We start from the raw sequence: 20,037 nt of genomic DNA, 5'->3' as shown, positions 1-20,037 counted from the left end.
CTTGCCCTCAATTTTTTAGAAAACAGGATGCCAAGCAGAATTATGTGCTCACATCTGACTGTAATGTTGGTTTACAAAGTTCTAAACTTGTTTTATGTTCTAGGAGAGTGTGATCACAAGAGAGATGGTGGAGATGCTCTTTTCTGATGATTCTGACCTGCAGTTAGCAACCACACAGAAATTCCGGAAACTGCTCTCCAAAGGTACAAAGCCTGGCCCTTCTCAGAGAGGCCCTGTATGATTTAGCCTCTTTTCTCTTCACTAATGTCATCAACTACACATGCCCTCACTCATTCTGCTCTAGCCCTACTGACCTTGGTGTTCCTTGTACGAGATAGACACTTTCCTACCTTCACACTGGATATTTCCTCTGCCTGATGTCTTCTATTCCCAGATATCTGTGTAGCAACTCCCTTACTCCTATGATTAAATCCTAACTTCAACATTTTTATCTTTCTACCTTGCCCTACATATTCTTCTCTTCTCCTCCCATCATATTTATCTTCTAACATAATAAAATGACTCTTCCCACTAGGATGTAAGCTGAGGGCAGAGAGTTTTGTTTTTTTTCTCTCCTGTGTCCTTTGTACCTAGAACTGTGTGGCACACCATAGGTACTTAATAAAAATTTAATGTATGATAGGAAAAATACCTCTTGTTTCAGTTATCAAATAGTCTTCCCAAGAAGAGAATACTGGTCTTTCTCGAAAGGGAAATGTGTAGACCACGGTTGTTCATCCCTTAGGCACTCTTCTCTCCCACACCTTTTTTGCTTACATTTAGTAAGCCAAAGATAAGCATACTTAAATTAGGATTGGCTTTACTCTTTAACATTCCAACTGTATTATACAGTTCAAAGACGAGCAGATATTGTGTTTTTTTTTGTTTTGTTTTTTTTTTTGAGACGGAGTCTCGCTCTGTCGCCCAGGCTGGAGTGCAGTGGCCGGATCTCAGCTCACTGCAAGCTCCGCCTCCCGGGTTCACGCCATTCTCCTGCCTCAGCCTCCCGAGTAGCTGGGACTACAGGCGTCCGCCACATCGCCCGGCTAGTTTTTTGTATTTTTTAGTAGAGACGGGGTTTCACCGTGTTAGCCAGGATGGTCTCGATCTCCTGACCTCGTGATCCACCCGTCTCGGCCTCCCAAAGTGCTGGGATTACAGGCTTGAGCCACCGCGCCTGGCCGCAGATATTGTTAAAACCACCTTACCAGAAGGGAGTTTGGGAATGTTTGTAAGGGGGGTGGTCAGAAGTATCTAAGAAGGATTGCAAGCTGACCCCCATGAAGAGATCAGCAAAAGCTTCTCCTGCATTTTTATTTTCCCTTCTCCCTTATCCAGAGCCTAGTCCTCCAATAGATGAAGTTATCAACACTCCAAGAGTGGTCGATCGGTTCGTGGAGTTTCTGAAGAGGAATGAGAATTGTACATTACAGGTGAGGCCTGAAGGGAAGGGGTTTGTTTTGTCTTGTTTTGTTTTTTAATTTTGGGGGGATACAGGGTAGGTGTATATATTTATGGGGTACATGAGATGTTTTGACACAGGCCTGTAATTTGAAATAAGCAAATCATGGAGAATGGGGTATCCATTTCCTCAAGCATTTATCCTTTAAGTTACAAACAATCCAATTATGCATTTTAAGTTATTTTAAATTGTGTAGTTATTATTGACTATAGTCACCCTATTGTGTTATCAAATAGTAGGTCTTATTAATTCTTTCTGGGTTTTATTGTACCCATTACTTATCCCCACCCCACTCCCATTCCCCCACTACTGGGAAGGGGTTATTAGGTGAAAGCCCTACTTCCAAGAAATTGTAGTGAGATGTTTCTATTGACATATCTCTCGGGAAGTATACAAGTAATGTTAAGAAACATTCAGGAGAAACCATCAGTTCCCTCACAGCCAAAATATCTTTCTTAAAACAATTTCAAAGGAAAGACACAAGACTATGATAGACTGATCATTCATTTATAAATCAGAGGGTATAGTCCACTACCTGTGTCACCGAGGCAAGTCGTTTAGCCTCTCTGGGTCTCTTGTTTCAGAGATGGGTGATGGGTCAATCCATTGGAACTTGCCAGAACTCAGCTGAAAGGGACTTTGAGAGACACATTTCATTCTAATCCTCATTTCAGAAATGAAGAAAGTGAAGCTCAGGAAATAAAAAAGTTACCTGGCAAAGGATGCATGGGTTCTGTGGTAGTGCAGGACTAAACCTGGGACCCTAGAAGCCCAATGTCTTATTCCCATGTATATCACATCACTGCATCTTCCCACTCTCTAAAGACGGGAGGGGAAAGGCTTGTATTTTGTGTGTGTGTGTGTGTGTGTGTGTGTGTGTGTGTGTGTGTGTGTGTGTTTTAAATTCGTAGGCAAGAGGCTTGCTTGTGTTTTGTGAGGTTGTTTTTGTTTTTTTAAATTCATGGGTAGGAGGCTTACTGTTCTGGGCCAGCTGATAGGCATGGCTGCTCAGTCTGAAATGACCTTTCAATCATTGCTTAATCTCACTTTCAGTTTGAAGCTGCCTGGGCTCTAACGAATATTGCCTCTGGAACCTCTCAGCAGACCAAAATTGTCATTGAAGCAGGGGCTGTCCCCATTTTTATAGAGCTGCTTAATTCAGACTTTGAGGATGTTCAGGAACAGGTAATGCTTAGATTTGGTATGATTCTTTATAGTACCTGTGGTATAATAAAAAATGTATTTGGTCTTTGTCCTGGTTCTTGGCACAGTGTTAAAACTCTTGGAATTTCCTGAGCGATAGGAGTATCAAGTACAGATGGTCCCTGGGACTTGCAACTGGTATCTCAAGTGGGGGCAGTCTTGTGGAACTAACCTGTGAGGTCTACATTAACTCTAGGTGTTAGTGTCAGAATTGAATTAAATTGTTGGACACACGGTTGGTATCAGAGAATGGGTGGTTGATGTGGAAAAAACTCTATACATTTGTTGTTGGAAGTGCCATTGGAAAAAAGACACCACAGTACCCATATCTCAGTACCCAGAGATCATGGAGATAAAGGTACAACTTCCATTTCTCCCACTGAATTCTTGCTAGTTGGATAGAATTGGAGAGTGGTAGTGGGCACTCTCCTCCATTACTACATATAGAGTTGGTCCAAGGCAACTACAAGAGTGCAACTTTTGCCAGGCACGGTGGCTCATGCCTGTAATCCCAGCACTTTGAGAGGCCAGGGTGGGCAGATCACGAGGTCAGGAGTTCAAGACCAGCCTGACCAACATGGTGAAACCCCAGCTCTACTAAAAATACAAAAAATTAGCTGGTTGTGGTAGCGCACGCCTATAATCCCAGCTATTCAGGAGGCTGAGGCAGGAGAATCACTTGAACCCAGTAGGTGGAGGTTAGAGTGAGCCATGATCGCACCACTGCACTCCAGCCTGGGTAACGCAGCGAGACTCCATCTCAGAAAAATGCAACTTTCTGATTACTTTCTCCTTTTCTGGGTGATGTTGTTTTGGCTTCTCTGCCTACAGTACAGATGGCAGCCTGTCTCTCCCGGCTGAACCAGGAACTCCCAGGGGATAGGTCCTTGTAGAACAGTGCTCAATAAGGATTTCAATAGGGAGGTTACCTGAGCTTATATAGTGTATTTGGGGCCTTGACATCATCCTCATCCTGGTGGGTACTCACTTTGCAGTTGTGACTATAAAGTACTCACAGAAGTACCAGGCTTTGTGGGTGACAGTTTCATTATCCCCTTTTCAGGCAGTCTGGGCACTGGGAAACATAGCTGGAGATAGCTCTGTTTGCCGAGATTACGTCTTGAACTGTTCCATCCTTAATCCTTTGTTAACGTGAGTAATTATAATAATCTGTACCTGGGTGTCTATAGGGTGGCCATGTGGCAGGTCATTTGGGGGCAGCATACTTGATTCCTTAAGATGATAGGTAAGTACGAAAACTATAAAAATGCATTCTGATTGCCAAAGTAAAAGATAGGTATCTTTGGAGATTGAGAAGGTTGCGGCCGGGCATGGTGGCTTATGCCTATAATCCCAGCACTTTGGTAGACCAGAGCAGGTGCATCCCTTGAGCCCAGAGTTCAAAACCAGCCTGGGCAATGTGGTGAAACCCCAGCTCTACAAAAAATACAAAAACTTAGCCAGGTGTGGTGGCACGCACGTGTAGACCCAGCTACTTGGGAGGCTGAGGCAAGGAGGATCACCTGAGCCCAGGGAGATCAAGGCTACAGTGAACTGTGATCATACCATTGTACTTCAGCCTGGGCAACAGAGTGGAAAAAAAAAAAAAAAAAGATTGTGCCACCCGTCTGCCAAGAAAGATGTTGTTTCTCACTTCATGGCACTGCATAACCTCATCTTAGTCATACCCTCATATCCTCCTCATTGTTGAGCCAGGGGAGAGAGGCAGGACTAGCCCATCTGGAAAAATCCAACCTTCTCTACAAAATGCATTGATTTGCTATGAGGTCATGCATACATACATTGGACGGCTCTGTTGTAAATTGTAGATCAAAGACCCCATAAAGCGTCATTGTATCCCTCTCCCATCCTTCCCTCCATTGCCCTTAAACTATGTCTAAACCAAAACAGATGAATGAACTGTTCTTCAGAGACCACAGTCCCATAGCCTACCACTATCACTTTCTTGGACCCTTCACAGAAAATTATTCCATACTGTGTGGCTAAAACTCTCACAGTATACCTATAGCTTTTATTTCTTAGACTTTTAGCTTTTATTTTCAGGGAATACCATTCCTTGTCCTGGACTTGTGGCCAGGGTTATGGGCACGATATATCCTACCTTAGAAGCTTTATAGGCTTACTCGAGATCTAGCCCTCTGTTTTGTCCCTATTATCTATGGTATTAACTAGCTACAGCTGGTCCTGAAATGAATACTCTGTATAGAGGTTGGCCTTCTGACTAATACCAGCTCTATTAACTTAGGTCTATGAGTAGGAAGAAACAGGCTGCTAGAGTCTGAGAAGTCTGATTGGATTTGTCTCTGGGTTCATTGGCAACAGCCCTATGCCAAGGCCTTAGTGCTCAGGATCTGGCTTTGCTGTTTCCTTCAGACTCCTTACCAAGTCCACACGACTGACAATGACACGGAATGCGGTCTGGGCCCTGTCAAATCTCTGCCGAGGGAAGAACCCACCCCCAGAGTTTGCAAAGGTGAGAGAGCTACTTACTAGACCCCGAGTGACATCAGGTTCCTTCATATGGAGTTTTTAAGTCTTTGGGATACTCCCTGGAGTCTCAAATCATGGGAAACTGAAAGAAGCAATTGTTAGTGAAGTAGATGATCTTGTGTGCCTGGATAGTAAAGTGAAAAGGTAGATCTAAATGTTTAATGTAGTAGCGATCCCTAGGGTCTGGAATTACTTTGTGTGTGTTGAGAGCGGGGGTGGTTGCAGTGTTAGGGTTCATGATAGAGCTGATATAGTCTTGTCCCCCTATGACTCTTTCTCATTCCGCTTCCCACAGGTCTCTCCTTGTTTGCCTGTACTGTCTCGCCTACTCTTCAGCAGCGACTCAGACTTGCTGGCAGATGCTTGCTGGGCCCTTTCTTATCTGTCTGATGGACCCAATGAGAAGATCCAGGCAGTCATAGACTCCGGAGTCTGCCGGAGATTGGTAGAGCTGCTGATGTGAGTGGTCTTACAAGGGGTACAGGTTCTGGCTAGGCACGGTGGCTCACGCTTATAATCCCAGCACTTTGGGAGGCCAAGGCGGGCGGATCACGAGTTCAGGAGTTCGAGACCAGCCTGACCAACATGGTGAAACCCTGTGTCTACTAAAAATACAAAAATTAGCTGGGTGTGCTGGCAGGCACCTGTAATCCCAGCTATTCGGGAGGCTGAGGCAGGAGAATCGTTTGAACCTGGGAGGCGGAGGTTGCAGTGAGCTGAGATCACTCCATTGCATTCCAGCCTGGGCGACAGGGCAAGACTCCGTCTCAAAAAAAAATAAAAGAAAAAAGAGGATAGGTCTCTTAAGCTTCTCTGGGCTCAGACTAAAGAGATAAGAGTCAGCAGGGCCGAAAATGGTGTGCTGGCCTTCTGCTGATCAGATCTCCCTCCTCTGTAGGCACAATGATTACAAAGTGGCTTCTCCTGCCCTGAGAGCCGTGGGTAACATCGTCACTGGGGATGACATCCAGACCCAGGTAAGAAAGAGGAGGGTGTAGGATCTTAGACCAGCTATGGAAGAGCTTGTGGAGAGCTGCCTGTGGACAAAAGCCTTTCCTGCAAAGGGCTGTGGTCCTGATGGGAGGCACTATGGTCTAAGAAAGAAAGTGTAGGCTTGAGTGAAAAGTTCCAGCTCTGTCACTCTCTAAGCAGTCACGGGAAACTTGGTTCCTTCTTTTCTTCCATAAATTGGGAACAAATCATCATCTAATGGGTAAAGGAAAACTAAATGGAATAATTGGGCTTACCACCTGGGACATTGTGAGATAGTTAAGTTTGAGTCATGGTCCCTTTGAGATACTGAAAGCTATGGAACTCCACCCCTACTTACTAGATCTTTAGGGTCTCATGGATATCATGGACCTTGGATTAATCTTTTGTAAATAGCCCCTCTGGTGAGGGCATAGTAAACAAGGTTTGCCTGCTCAAAGGCTAGAGATTTGGGTATTCTTTGGGTTTTGAGTAGCTGGCATAATTCTGTGGGGTTCTGGACAGGTTTTTTACAGGTGAGTAGTCTCACTCAAACACTCAAACCCACACACTCATTTTCTGGGTTACTTTGTATATGTATATGCATGTACTTTAAAATAAAACATAAATTTTACCATTTTAACCATTTCATTAGCATAAAGTACATTCACATTTTTTCTCTGTCATCACCACTAGCCAGCTACAGAATTTTTTTATCATCTCAAACTGAAACTCTGTACACATTAAACAATAACTCCCCATTCTCCCTTCCCCTCAGTGCCTAGTAAACACCATTCTATTTTCTGCCTCTGTGAGTTTGAGTGCTCTAAGTACCTCATGTAAGTGGAATCATACAGTGTTTATTCTTTCTCGTCTGGTTTATTTCACTTAGCCTAGTATCTTTAAGATTCATCCATGTCATAGCATGTATCAGAACTCCTTTGTAAGGCTGAATGATATTCCACTGTGTGTATATACCATATTTTATTTATCCATTCATCCATCTGTAGACATTTGGGTTGTTTCCACCTTTTGGCTATTGTGAATAATGCTGCTATGAACATTGGTGTACAAATATTTGTTCAAGTCCCTGTTTTCAGTCCTTTTGGGTATATACCCATAATGGAATTGCTGGATCATGTTCTAATTTTATGCTTAATTTTTTTGAGGGACCACCGTACTGTTTTGCACAGCTGCTATGCCATCTTACATTCTCACCAACAATGCATCATGTTCCAACTTCCCCACAGCCTTGTCAACGGTTATTTTCCGTTTTTCTTTCCTTTTTTTTTTTTTTTTTTTTTTTTTTACAATACCCACCCTAAAGGGTGTGAAGTGATATTTCATTGTGGTTTTTATTTGCATTTTTCTAATGATTAGTAATGTTGAGCATCTTTTCATATGCTTATTGGCCATCTGTGTTTTTTTGTTTTTTGTTTTTTGTTGTTTCTTTTTTTTTGGACACATGTCTATTCAAGTCCTTTGCTGATGTTTTAATTGGGTTGTTGAGTTTTCTGGTTGTTCAATTTTGGGAGTTCTTCATATGTTCTGGATATTAATCTCTTATCAGATACATGTTTCGCAAATATTTTCTCTTGTTCTGTGGTTTTATCTTGTAACTCTGGTGTCTTTAAAAAAAAACTTTTTAATTTATTTAATTTTTAAAAATTGAGACAGAGTCTCTCTTTGTCACCCAGGCTAGAGTTCAATGTTGCCGTCTCGGCTCACTACAACCTCTGCCTCCTGAGCTCAAAGCAATCCTTCCACCTCAGCCTCCCAAGTAGCTGGTACTACAGGCATGCACCATCACGCCTAGCTAATTTTTTGAATTGGTTTTTTTTGAGAGACAGGGTTTTACCATGTTGCCCAGGCTGGTCTTGAACTACTGGACTTAAGCAATCCTCCCACCTTGGCTTCTCAAAGTGGTGGGATTACAGGCATGAAGCCACCTCGCCCAGACCCACTTTCTTTTCTTTTTAAAATTTTTTTTTAGAGGGTATCACTGTGTTGCCCCGGCTGGCCTTGAACTCTTGTGCTGAGGTGATCCTACTGCCTCAGCCTTCTGAGTAGCTGGGACTGCAGGAGCATACCACTGTGCCCAGCTTACTCCAATGTCTTGATGCACAAAAGTTTTTCATTTTGATTAAGTCCAGTTTACCTGGGCCAGGTGCGGTGGCTCACGCCTGTAATTCCAGCACTTTGGGAGGCTGAGGCGGGAGGATCACTTGAGCCCAGAAGTTTGAGACCAGCCCTACAACATGGGAAGACCCTGTCTCTACAAAAAAAAATTTATTTTATTTTTTTAATTAGCAGGGTGCAGTGGCACCCTGCTACTCAGGAGTCCCCAACTACTCAAGAGGCTGAAGTAGGAGGATTGCTTGAGACTGGGAGGTCAAGGCTGCAGTAAGCTGTGATCATGCCACTGCACTCCAGCCTAGGCAACAGAGCGAGACCCTGTTTCAAGAAAAAAAATTAGGCCAGGCACTGTGACTCACGCCTGTAATCCCAACACTTTGGGAGGCTGAGGCAGGCAGATCACCTAAAGTCAGGAGCTCGAGACCAGCCTGGCCAACTTGATGAAACCCCATCTCTACTAAAAATACAAAAATTAGTCGGGCATGGCCGGGCGCAGTGGCTCAAGCCTGTAATCCCAGCACTTTGGGAGGCCGAGGCGGGTGGATCACGAGGTCAGGAGATCGAGACTATCCTGGCTAACACGGTGAAACCCCGTCTCTACTAAAAATACAAAAAAATTAGCCGGGCGTGGTAGCGGGCGCCTGTAGTCCCAGCTACTTGGGAGGCTGAGTCGGGAGAATGGCGTGAACCCAGGGGGCGGAGCTTGCAGTGAGCCGAGATCGCGCCACTGCACTCCAGCCTGGGAGACACAGCGAGACTCCGTCTCAAAAAAAAAAAAAAAAAAAAAAATTAGTCGGGCATGGTGGTGGGTGTCTGTAATCCCAGCATCTCGGGAGGCTAAGGCTGGAGAATCGCTTGAACCTGGGAGGCGGAGGTTGCAGTGAGCCGAGATTGTGCCACTGCACTCCAGCCTGGGCGTCAGAGCAAGACTGTGTCTCAAAAAAAAAAAAAAGGAAAGAAAAACATTTAAAAAAATTAAAAACAGTTTATCTAATTTTTCTTTTGTTTCCTATGCTTTTGGTGTTCTAGGTCATTCTTAACTGTTCAGCCCTACCTTGCCTTCTCCACTTGTTGAGCAGTCCCAAGGAGTCAATCCGAAAGGAAGCTTGCTGGACTATTTCAAATATTACTGCTGGCAACAGGGCTCAAATACAGGTAAAATAGGCAGGGAAGTCAAGGGGCATGGGAAGTCATAGGAACATGGGAGGTTGCTGGAATATTTGCTTTCAGAAGAAAGAATTTGTTTCCCTTTAAAAATTGGAGTCAATTGGCCAGGCACGTTGGCTCATGCCTGTAGTCCCAGCACTTTGGGAGGCTGAGGCAGACGGATCGTGAGGTCAGGAGTTTGAGACCAGCATGGCCAACATGGTGAAATCACATCTCTACTAAAAATACAAAAATTAGATGGGTGTGGTGGCGGGCACCTGTAATCTCAGCTATTCGGGAGGCTGAGGCAGAAGAATCGCTTGAACCCGGGAGGCAAAAATTGCAGTGAGCTGAGATCTCGCCACTGTACTCTAGCCTGGGCAACAGAGCGAGACTCTGTCTCCAAAAAAAAAAAAAAAAAAAAAAAAGAGGGGCCAGGTACAGTGGCTCATGCTTGTAATCCCAGCACTTTGGGAGGCCGAGGTGGGCGGATCATGAGGTCAGGAGATCGAGACCATCCTGGCTAACATGGTGAAACCCTGTCTCTGAAAATACAAAAAAAAAAAAAAAATTAGCCAGGCGTGGTGGCGGGTGCCTGTAGTCCCAGCTAGTCGGGAGGCTGAGGCAGGACAATGGCATGAACCTGGGAGGCGGAGCTTGCAGTGAACCGAGATCGCGCCACTGGACTCCAGCCTGGGCGACAGAGCGAGACTCTGTCTCAGAAAAAAAAAAAAAAGAAAGAAATTGGAATCAACGTGTACTATTGGTCAAAGAAGCTGTGTAACCAAAACTGGGTTCTTCTGTAGTAGCCTGTCACCTATATAGGAAGAACAAAAGAAAACTCCCAGAATGGGGAAGATGACTAAGTCTTAGCTGATTTGGGGACTAGATTTATTTATCATCCTGAAATGACTTTTTCTTTCCATCTGCCTCCCCTCAATCCTCTCTCAGGCTGTTATAGATGCAAATATCTTCCCTGTGTTGATCGAAATCCTTCAGAAAGCAGAGTTTCGTACAAGGAAAGAGGCAGCCTGGGCCATCACCAATGCCACATCAGGAGGAACCCCTGAGCAGATCAGGTATTACATTCCTTTCCAATTGTCTTGAATGATATGGATGCTCTCCCTGTTTGCTCCTGGTTTATAGGTGACCTATAAACTGCTCTTGCTCAGACAGGTCTGCCCCCTAGTCTCGATGTAATAGAATTTTACTGGTAAACTGCTACAGTGTCACTAGAATCTGGAATAGATTCCATGTAAGCCATGTGGGAATCTATTGGAGATTCTAGTGACACTGTAGCAATTTACCAGTTTTCCCTTCTGGAGAAGAGAAACATGACATGGGTATCCATCTTTTCTCTACCTTTTCCTATCCAACAGAGAACTGAAATCTATGTAGTTCTCAATTATTTCTACAAATGAAGGGGAACCGTGCTGTGGCTCACTCAAAACAGTTTCTTCAGCCTGGCCAACATAAGAAGACTCTATCTCTACAAAAGATACAAAAATTAGCTGGGCATGGTGGCATGTGCCTGTAGTCCCAGCTGAGATGGGAGGATGGTTTGAGCCTGGAAGGTCAAGGCTGCAGTGAACTGTGATTGTACCACTGCACTCCAGCCTGAGTGACAGAGCCAGAGTGTGTCCAAAAAAAAAAAACCAACAAGCAAGCTGGTGTGATGTCTCATGTCTGTTATCCTAGCACCTTGGGAAGCTGAAGCAGGAGGATCCTTTAAACCCAGGAGTTCAAGACTAGCCTGGGCAACATAGGGACACCTCATGTATACAAAAATGTAAAAATTAGCAGGTTGTAGTGGTGTGTGCCTATGGCCGCAGCTACTCAGTAGGCTGAAGCAGGAGGATCACCTGAGCCCAGGAGGTCACAGCTGTAATAAGCTGTGATGATGCCACTATACTCCAGCGTTTGCCACAGAGCAAGGTCCTCTTTCAAACAAAAAAGCAACTTCTTTGGGAAATTAATTTGGGGTATGAGACTTGAAAGAAGCTAATAGAAAGCTATTTTGTGTATGTGTACTCTTTTTGAGACCGCAACCTCTGCCTCCCGGGTTCAAGCGATTCTTCTGCTTTAGCCTCCTGAGTAGCTGGGATTACAGGCGTGTGCCACCACACCCAGCCAATTATTTGTATTTTTAGTAGAAACGGGGTTTCACCATGTTAGCAGACTGGTTTTGAACTCCTCACCTCAGGTGATGCTCCCACTTCGGCTTCCCAAAGTGCTGAGATTACAAGCATGAAGCACCAGGCCTGTGTACTCTTTTATTTTAGTTTCCATTATCTGAACATTAGTGGGAAGTGGTGGGAATAGATAGGTGTCTTGCCCTTCACCTGTTGCCTGTTAAGGGGAGCATAGTCAGTATATGTAAAGCCTTAGGAGAAAAGAGATAGCTGTTGAGTTAAGCTTTGAAGGATAAATATGGGATTATAAAAGGCCTCTTAGGGAAAAGCATAAATAAAGGTACAAGAATCAGAAACCTGGAGACCTTTACAAGTGTGACTAGAATGTATTGTCCTTGGAAGGGAATAATGGGAGGCAGAGCTAGAAAAGAACTGGGAGCCAGATTGCAGGGCATCCAGGCTGGGCTTGGCTTGTGGTATTATGGTATTGTTGTGCCACAGAATTTGGAATTCAGGGAAATAGGGAGCCTGTGAAAAATTTTAAGCAGGGAAGTGATATGTTCAGAGGGGTAATGTTGCAGCTAAGGAGACATTAGAGGCAAGGAGGAGGAATGTTTGGTAGCATCCACATGTGAAATGAACTAGACCAATATCAACAGGAAGGTAGAGAGATAAAGAAAGGATAAGCAGTTATCACGGCTCAGTAAGAGCAGTGGCTCACACCTATAATCCCAGCACTTTGGGAGGCTAAGGTGGGAGGATCACTTGAGACCAGCAATTTGAGACCAGCCTGGGCAACATAATGAGACTTTGTCTCTACAAAAAATAAAAAATAAAATTAGCTGAGAATGATGGCACACACCTGTAGTCACAGCTGTTTGGGAGGCTGAGGCAGGAGGATCACTTGAGCCCACGAGTTTGATGCTGTAGTGCGCTGGGATCGCACCACTGCACCCCAGCCTGGGTGACAGAGCAAGACCGTCTCAAAAAAAAAAAAAGACTTAGTTGGGGAAGACTCTCATTCTCTGGTGTGGAATGAGGTGTTGCACAATTCTTAAAAATAAAAAAACAGTAAGAGTGAGTTGGTGAGAGTGCAGAGTACCTGCCCAGCACTTCATTTGTCCTGTACTAGTTTAGAACTTGCCTGGTCTCTGGCCCCTAGGTACCTGGTCTCACTGGGCTGCATCAAACCCCTATGTGACTTGCTGACTGTAATGGATTCGAAGATTGTGCAAGTGGCCCTCAATGGACTGGAGAACATCCTGCGACTTGGAGAGCAAGAGGGCAAGCGCAGTGGCTCAGGGGTCAATCCCTATTGTGGCCTCATAGAGGAAGCCTATGGTATGTGCCCTCTCCTCAATCTAGGTCAGATTGAGACTAGGCCTCCAACGTGATATACATATGTTGGTGGTGGCAGAGTGTGGGTTGGGGAGCATCCATAGCTTCCATGAGACTGACGTCTGTGTCTCCAGAACAGTTAAGAGCTCCTGCCCTAGCCAAGTTTAACCATCACAGGGTTTCAGATGTTACCATGAGTATAACGGGGATGAACTGAGTAGCTGGGGTACAGTTAGGATTTGGACTTGGCTCATCTTTTGAGTTCAGAGTTGTCTCCCACCAGTTTCTTCTCCTTCTAAGGAGCGATAGATAACTTCTCTTTCTGATAGGTTGCACCTATAAGAGTGCTGGATTGACTCATCACTCATCCCTGAGAGGCTGATGATTTGCCCAGGTCATGTACCTAGTTTAAAGCAGAATCAGGACTAGAATCTCTGTAACTGACATTTTGGTCTCTTTCCTTTGGGATTCTGTAGTTTTGAGAAGAAATCTTAACTCTCCTCTTTCAGGTCCAAGAGTGATCTGATCATATGAACTTGTGTTTGTAAGCACTAACATACCTCATGGAAGGAAAAATAGGTAAATGTTTCACCTGCCCATAGAAAAGCACTCACACTTCCCTATCCTTCCTTCCTTACTATTGTAGGCTTGGATAAAATTGAGTTTCTCCAGAGCCATGAGAACCAAGAAATCTACCAGAAGGCCTTCGACCTCATTGAGCACTACTTTGGTGTAGAAGACGATGATAGCAGCCTGGCTCCCCAAGTGGATGAAACGCAACAGCAGTTCATCTTCCAGCAGCCTGAGGCCCCCATGGAGGGCTTCCAGCTATAATATCTGCCTCCGGGGAGGGGAGGGGATGGGAAGCACCACCAGCCAGCGGAAGAGCAGCCCCTGGTGGGCGGGAAACCAGTGTCCCCACCATCAGCCACCACACACCTCTGCTGCCCTGGAGACTGTGCTCTTGACCTGCTCCACCCCCTTCCCTGGAGGGAGCACCCTCTGGACAGACAGAACCATCTGAGGCTCACCTTTGGGTTTTGTGACAAGAAGGGGACGTGTTGGGTTTTTCTTCCTTACACTATATTTTGGCTGCACACATGTCTTTAACCCAGGAGCCCAGGGGTAGACAAAGGAGGACTAAGGTAATCAATTTGCACCTTTTTTTATTTTTATCTTTTTTCTTTTTTTCTTCAGTGGTGACTTCCTTCCCTTTATCTTTTTTCATTCTTCCCAGTCCTCTGCCCTGATCTGTGTAACTCTTATCTTGGGTACTTGAGCAGACGGTATATTCCAGAGGTGGGAGGTGGGAGGGGAAGGGAGAAACCCAAAACAAAGTGTTCTTGCTCTGACAGAATATTAATCTTGTACGCTTGGATTGAGTTATTTAATTTTTTCTTTTGCACATTTTTCTTGTATTAAGATTGCTCTTCCCAAGAGCCACGAGTTCCTGGTTTTAATAAACCCAGCTGCCTGCATTGCCTGGGACTAGACTAGGCTGATGGGGAGGCTACCATGAAACAAAGGTCCCTCCTTCCCTCTGACTCTTTGCCCAGACCTCTTTAGTTTGGGAGATCCTCCTCACTCTCCTGGAGTGTCTCAAGTACACCAGTGGGAGTGCAGGGGAGGAGCACAGGCCTTCACATGGGGCTTCCCACGTATAGCTACTGATCCCATATTTCCTACTCACCTTCCAAATGGTGCGACCCAACTTCATTTGTTTACTTGAAAATTCCCACTCGGGGTTTAGAGAACCTCTGAGGTGGCTGTATTTTCTCCTAAGCTTGAGATAGGGGGCTGTGGTCCTTCCTCTCTCCTGAGGAGAAAGTCCCTGCTCTGGTGACCTGTAAGCTGCAGAGGAGGTTGGAGTGAGAGTGTCATGTATTGGGATAGTCAGGGATCCCTGCCTTTGGCGTTTTCTTCTTCTTCCTCTTCCATAGTTGGATCATGTATATTTTACTTCTAAAGGAGAGAATGTCAAAAAGTTCTGTATTTTTTTATATTCTATATATTAGGTAGGTCAATCTTAATTGGTCTCAAGAGGAAGAACTGTCTGTCATTTCTGTAAGTAGGATACTGTGAGGAAGACCAAAAAGAGATGTGGATGCTTCCTCGCTCAGGAGGCCTGAGCTTGGTCCTTTTCCTCTCGGCTTGGATTCTGGACCACCACCTGGGACCAACCTTCAACTCTGGAACCTTCATAAAGCAGGTCAGCGTGGCCTGATTGTCCCAGGACCTGAAGGGAGCAAGGATGGCCTCAGGGCCTAGTGAAGTCTGCTACTCTGTCCTTACTGCTGAACATCCTGCTTGTACCAGGAAACTCAGAAGCAGTTTGCCTTGTCAAATTCAATCTCAGTGGCCATTGTCCACATAACCAATCACCCATGGCTGCCTCTCCTATTATCTATTATCACTGAAACTTAGTAGCCTGCTTTTTTTTTTTTTTTCTTAAGAGCTATTGCTTATCTTCCCTGTTTGGGATCCTTGTTCCTGGTTTAGGTTTTCCCTTCCTTGTGACGATTATAATCCAGATGCCTTTTCTTTCTGTTTGAATTACAGTAGTACATTGCCTCAGTGGCTTGCCTGTGCCTCTGGCTGGATTACATGTGATAGTAAAGCCCACCTGTTTGGATGGGAGTAGAGGAAGTTGGTGTAGACCAGCTGTGGAGCTGAAGGCACAGTCCGCCCCACCCCAACCTCCCCACTATGGTTAGTCAAGAGGCATCCAGCTCCAAGCTCTGCTTTTCCTTCCTTTGAAACAATGCCATTCTTGCTTCTATTGCTACACATCTCCTGGCTCAGGTGAAATCCACGCCCTTCTGCTTATAGACCTAAAGTTCAGGTACTTATTGCTGGCCATTGGTCTTGAATTTTCCCTCTCCTAGTGCTGCAGTCCCACTTCAAAGCCATTTTCTGAGGAGGATGGTTTAGGGCTGGCAATTGTCCCTGAAAAATCACACCCATGTTGTACCACCTTGGTGAGTCAGATGCCACTCATCAGCTTCGGAATGATGGCTGCCAACTCCCAATCTCCCAGGAAGGCAGGGGGCAGAATCGTTTTTTCACTTGGCCTGCTACCTCCATTACAAAACCATTCTCGGCCGGGCGCGGTGGCTCAAGCCTGTAATCCCAGCACTTTGGGAGGACGAGGCGGGTGGATCACGAGGTCAGGAGATCGAGACTATCCTGGCTAACATGGTGAAACCCCGTCTCTACTAAAAATACAAAAAACTAGCTGGGCGTGGTGGCGGGCGCCTGTAGTCTCAGCTACTTGGGAGGCTGAGGCGGGAGAATGGCGTGAACCCGGGAGGCGGAGCTTGCAGTGAGCCAAGATCCAGCCACTGCACTCCAGCCTGGGAGACACAGCGAGACTCCGTCTCAAAAAAAAAAAAAAACCATTCTCTTACAGTTGAAAAAAAAAAAGCCCTCCCCCACCCAACCTCTTCCCATTGTTCTCATCCAAAGGGCAATTTAGTAGGATCTACTTTGTACATCTCAAGTAACAGTTAAGTCCCTGATATTGGGACCAGATTCTTAGTGTAAGACATACACATCCTGCTTGCCCAGCTGTTCCTCCAAAATCTGCTTTGGCTTCAGCTCCGGGTCCTGTACCAGATGGAAAATTTTTTTGGTTATCTGGTTGCTGCTTAAAGCCAGTTTTCCCTAAGAGCTCCAAAGGCTAAAGTCTACTGGGGGCAGAGTGTGAGGCTAGATTTCTCATCAGAGAAAAGTGGCCTCTAGGAGTTTTCATTTATGTCTTCTCCAGACCAGGTTTTGCTGTTATCTTCCTTTAATCAACGCTTTCAACCAACAGGTGAAGTTCTTCCAGCCCACAGAGTCAGTAATACCATCTTTTCTATCTCCCCCTTTCCTTTGGCCATGTAATGAAGCAAAATATTATTTATTTAGCCCAGGCTTGAGAGCCACTGTTTGTGGGCAGTCTCCATCTAGATTCCAGACCCTGGCCTAAGCGAGCTAAGGCTCTCTGGTTATTGCCAGGATGGAGCCCCCCTACCCCAGTCTGCTGTAGGGAATACCCTAATTAGTTGAGGCATGCTTTTGGAATCCTGGCATGTTGGCATATGGCTGGTCTATCCTTTTTAAGATCTCTGGTTAGGGGTATCTAGATATGGATTAGGAGGGACAAGGAGCCCTTTTCTTGACTAATATGTTCAAATACTTTTTTGAACAGTGCCAGCCGCTCCAGGCATCCCACTCCCAAATCATCATCTTTAGTACTAACAGGGTCTCTGGTCTTAGAAGCCTGCCTTCAGATGCCAGCTGACCCCAGTGACTGCCTGGCCTTGGTGTTGGCTGCAACCTTCTGATAGAACCACATGGATTCCACCCACTGCTGGCCAGTCTTGTTACATGGGTCAGGGAACACGAATGGCACCCCCAGGGAGCAGGTGTTGACCTCAGTTTTCAGACACCCTTGGTGTTCCTCCTTACCTAGAGCCCATTAATCTACCCCATCAACTCTCTGCCATGAAAGCCATCTTCCAGGAGCCATGTTTTTTGGAGCCGAGCTGCACAGATTATAGCTGCTATTGTACTTAAATAAGGGAGAGGAAAAGAAGGTTCTCAGGCACAGACTTTCTATTTTTCTCAAGCCAAACCAGTTTAAAATGAAAACTGTCTAGCAGAATGAACTGTATTTCCATTTTTTCATGTCTACCCGCCTTCCCCCCATACCCTAAAGTTGTACTTGTTTCAAGCAAACTAGAAGGAAAGGATAGGAAAGCCTGACACTACTAACCTCACTTCCCATACACCTCTTTGAAGGCCCCAGCTCTTTTGTTCAGGCCTCTCTTCTCCCCTAGACTCACTCAGCTTGGTATCCATCATCTTGAGCATTCTTCAGGGGATTCATCTAGGGTTCAGATTCCAGACTCTCAGCTGAAGACAGGGAGCCAATTTCCCCAGGTCCTTGCAGGTAATCCAGGGACCCAGTAGGGAGAACAGGCTGGCTGGGGCATTAGGAATGTATGTACCTCTCTGCCTCCCTGGCAGCCTGGGGAGCAGTGGAGAGCTCGGTGCACTAAACCATGGTAAACATCTCCCTGATAGAACTACCCTTTAGTGAGTGTGAGACTGAGATATTGCTTAGAATAAATTTCTTCCATAGCCATTTAAGATTGCATGTTCTAGACCAACCTTGTCCAGTATGTTTTCTGTTTGAGCTTTTTCATTCTTTTGGTAAGCCAACAAGTTGAGAATTTGGCCCTACTGGGGTCCATGTAGTGGGCACTAGCTGCTCTTTGGCCAAGGCCTTCATAAATGATTCAGTCTCTCATTATCTGTCCTCTAGCCTCATACCCTGATTTAGACTGTGGCAAAGGAAGAATTTGAGGTCAAGACCAACCAAATCTGTGAATTCAAGCTGTTATTTTTTTCTCTGCAAGGGCACTTTGCTTCAGGTCTGGGCTACGTGCAGAACCTAAGCTGGCTGTGAGAGTTAGAAGAGGCACCATTACATGTTAGGCCCAGAACACCATGGGAAAAGGTTTATGTAGCATATCTTCAGTGGCCTGCCTAGCTGCTCCTGGGCCAGCCTGACTTCTGATGTCCACATAAGCTCATACCTAAACCCTGCTGCTGAACCCCAGCCCTGTTCTCTTGTAACTATTATATATGCCATGTCCTGGGGGGCATTGAAGGAAGTAAGCTCTCAGAGACCCTACCTCTGACTCAGAGCATGTCCTTAAAGAGTCCACATCTGGCCGGGCGTGATGGCACACACCTGTAATCCCAGCACTTTGGGAGGCCGAGGTGGGCGGATCACAAGGTCAGGAGTTTGAGACCAGCCTGGCAACATAGTGAAACCTCGTCTCTACTAAAAATACAAAAAATTAGCTGGACATGGTGGCAGACGCCTGTAATACCAGCTACTTGGGAGGCTGAGGCAGGAGAATCACTTGAACCCAGAAGGGGGAGGTTGCAGTGAGCCAAGATTATGCAACTGCACTTCAGCTCGGGTGACAGTGCGAGACTCCGTCTCAAAAAAAAAAAAAAAAATCCACATCTTCAACTGGGCACGGTGGCTCATGCCTGTAATCCTAGCACTTTGGGAGGCCAAGGCAGGAGGATCACTTGAGGTCAGGAGTTCAAAACCAGCCTGGCCAACATAGTGAAACCCCGTCCCCACTTAAAAAAAAAAAAAAAAAAAAAGCCGGGTGTGATGGTGGGCACCTGTGATCCCAGCTACGCGGGAGGCTGAGGCAGGAGAATCTTGAACCCAGGAGGCAGAGGTTGCAGTGAGCCAAGATTGCGTCAGCCTGGGTGACAGGGTGAGACTCTGTCTCAAAAAAAAAAAAAAGTCCACATCTTCATGAACCCTCAGACTCTGAAGCTGGGTGTCGGCTTTTTTAGCCAGCTTTTGTGGGAATTGCCTTTGACCTATTAAAGAAGGGAAGTGGGTAATGGAGTCCCAGCCACTCAAGAGACTGGATATCCCCCAAGAATGGCTTGAGTTACCAGCTATGGACCCTTGGAAGATGAATCTAATCCTTCTCACTGGTTTTTCTTTGCAAATTCATTTGCTTTTATTTTTCTAATAACTATAAACTCTATTTTCCATGTTCTCAGGGCCCCTGGGTAGACAGACACAGCTTGATTTCAGAGCATACGTAGGCCAAGAAACCATGGCATTGAGTGTGCTGAGTCCAGACAAATGTTATTTATATACACATCCAAATTTGAAGAGAAAATGTATTTCTTTAGGTTTCAAACACTGTAATAGATATAAAGCAAAAATAAAAACCTGTTGCAAAGTTCTAAATTGTCTTCTTTGGTTTGGAGTGACCCTAGACTGGATTTGGGGGAAGAGAATAAGGAGGTGTTTAAACTTGTAGCTTAACAGTGGAAATAAGAGTTGTACCAACCTGTACCTGCTGTAAAGTTTTTTTCATCGGCTTTATTGAAATATAATTGACACAATAAATTGTACATATTTAAAGTATGTACACTTTGATAAATTGAAACACATATGCACCCATAAAACAACCACAAGATAGTGAATATATCTATGATCTTCATAAGCCATAAGCTTCCTGCTTGAGAATCCCTCCTTTCTGCCCCACCTCCAGCAACCACTGATCTGTGGCTGTCACTGTAGTTCAGTTTGCATTTTCTAGAGTT

At 45.3% G+C, this 20,037-nt stretch overlaps 1 protein-coding gene across 5 annotated transcripts in view; it reads left to right on the top strand.

Annotated features, from left to right (window-relative positions):
• LOC105495212 (karyopherin subunit alpha 6) overlaps positions 1-19,678 on the top strand; it is a 65,998-nt gene extending 46,320 nt beyond the window's left edge. For 4 of the 5 annotated variants that reach the window (XM_071096872.1, XM_071096877.1, XM_071096871.1 and 1 more), the window contains exons 4-14: positions 104-203; positions 1,339-1,433; positions 2,516-2,647; positions 3,729-3,817; positions 5,060-5,159; positions 5,472-5,635; positions 6,075-6,153; positions 9,311-9,436; positions 10,379-10,506; positions 12,722-12,900; positions 13,544-19,678. In XM_071096872.1, the coding sequence (XP_070952973.1) occupies positions 104-203; positions 1,339-1,433; positions 2,516-2,647; positions 3,729-3,817; positions 5,060-5,159; positions 5,472-5,635; positions 6,075-6,153; positions 9,311-9,436; positions 10,379-10,506; positions 12,722-12,900; positions 13,544-13,731 (1,380 nt within the window). In that variant the 3' untranslated portion in view covers positions 13,732-19,678. Of the gene's footprint in view, positions 1-103; positions 204-1,338; positions 1,434-2,515; positions 2,648-3,728; positions 3,818-5,059; positions 5,160-5,471; positions 5,640-6,074; positions 6,154-9,310; positions 9,437-10,378; positions 10,507-12,721; positions 12,901-13,543 lie in introns of those variants that run through there. The other variant, XM_071096883.1, reaches the window with a different exon arrangement.
• Positions 19,679-20,037: the final 359 nt, after the last annotated feature.

This window comes from Macaca nemestrina, chromosome 1 (genome assembly GCF_043159975.1).
Source record: "Macaca nemestrina isolate mMacNem1 chromosome 1, mMacNem.hap1, whole genome shotgun sequence".
NCBI classification, from domain to species: Eukaryota; Metazoa; Chordata; class Mammalia; order Primates; family Cercopithecidae; genus Macaca; species Macaca nemestrina.
The sequence above is the reverse complement of the archived record's forward strand: the minus strand, read 5'-3'. Positions and strand labels throughout refer to the sequence as shown.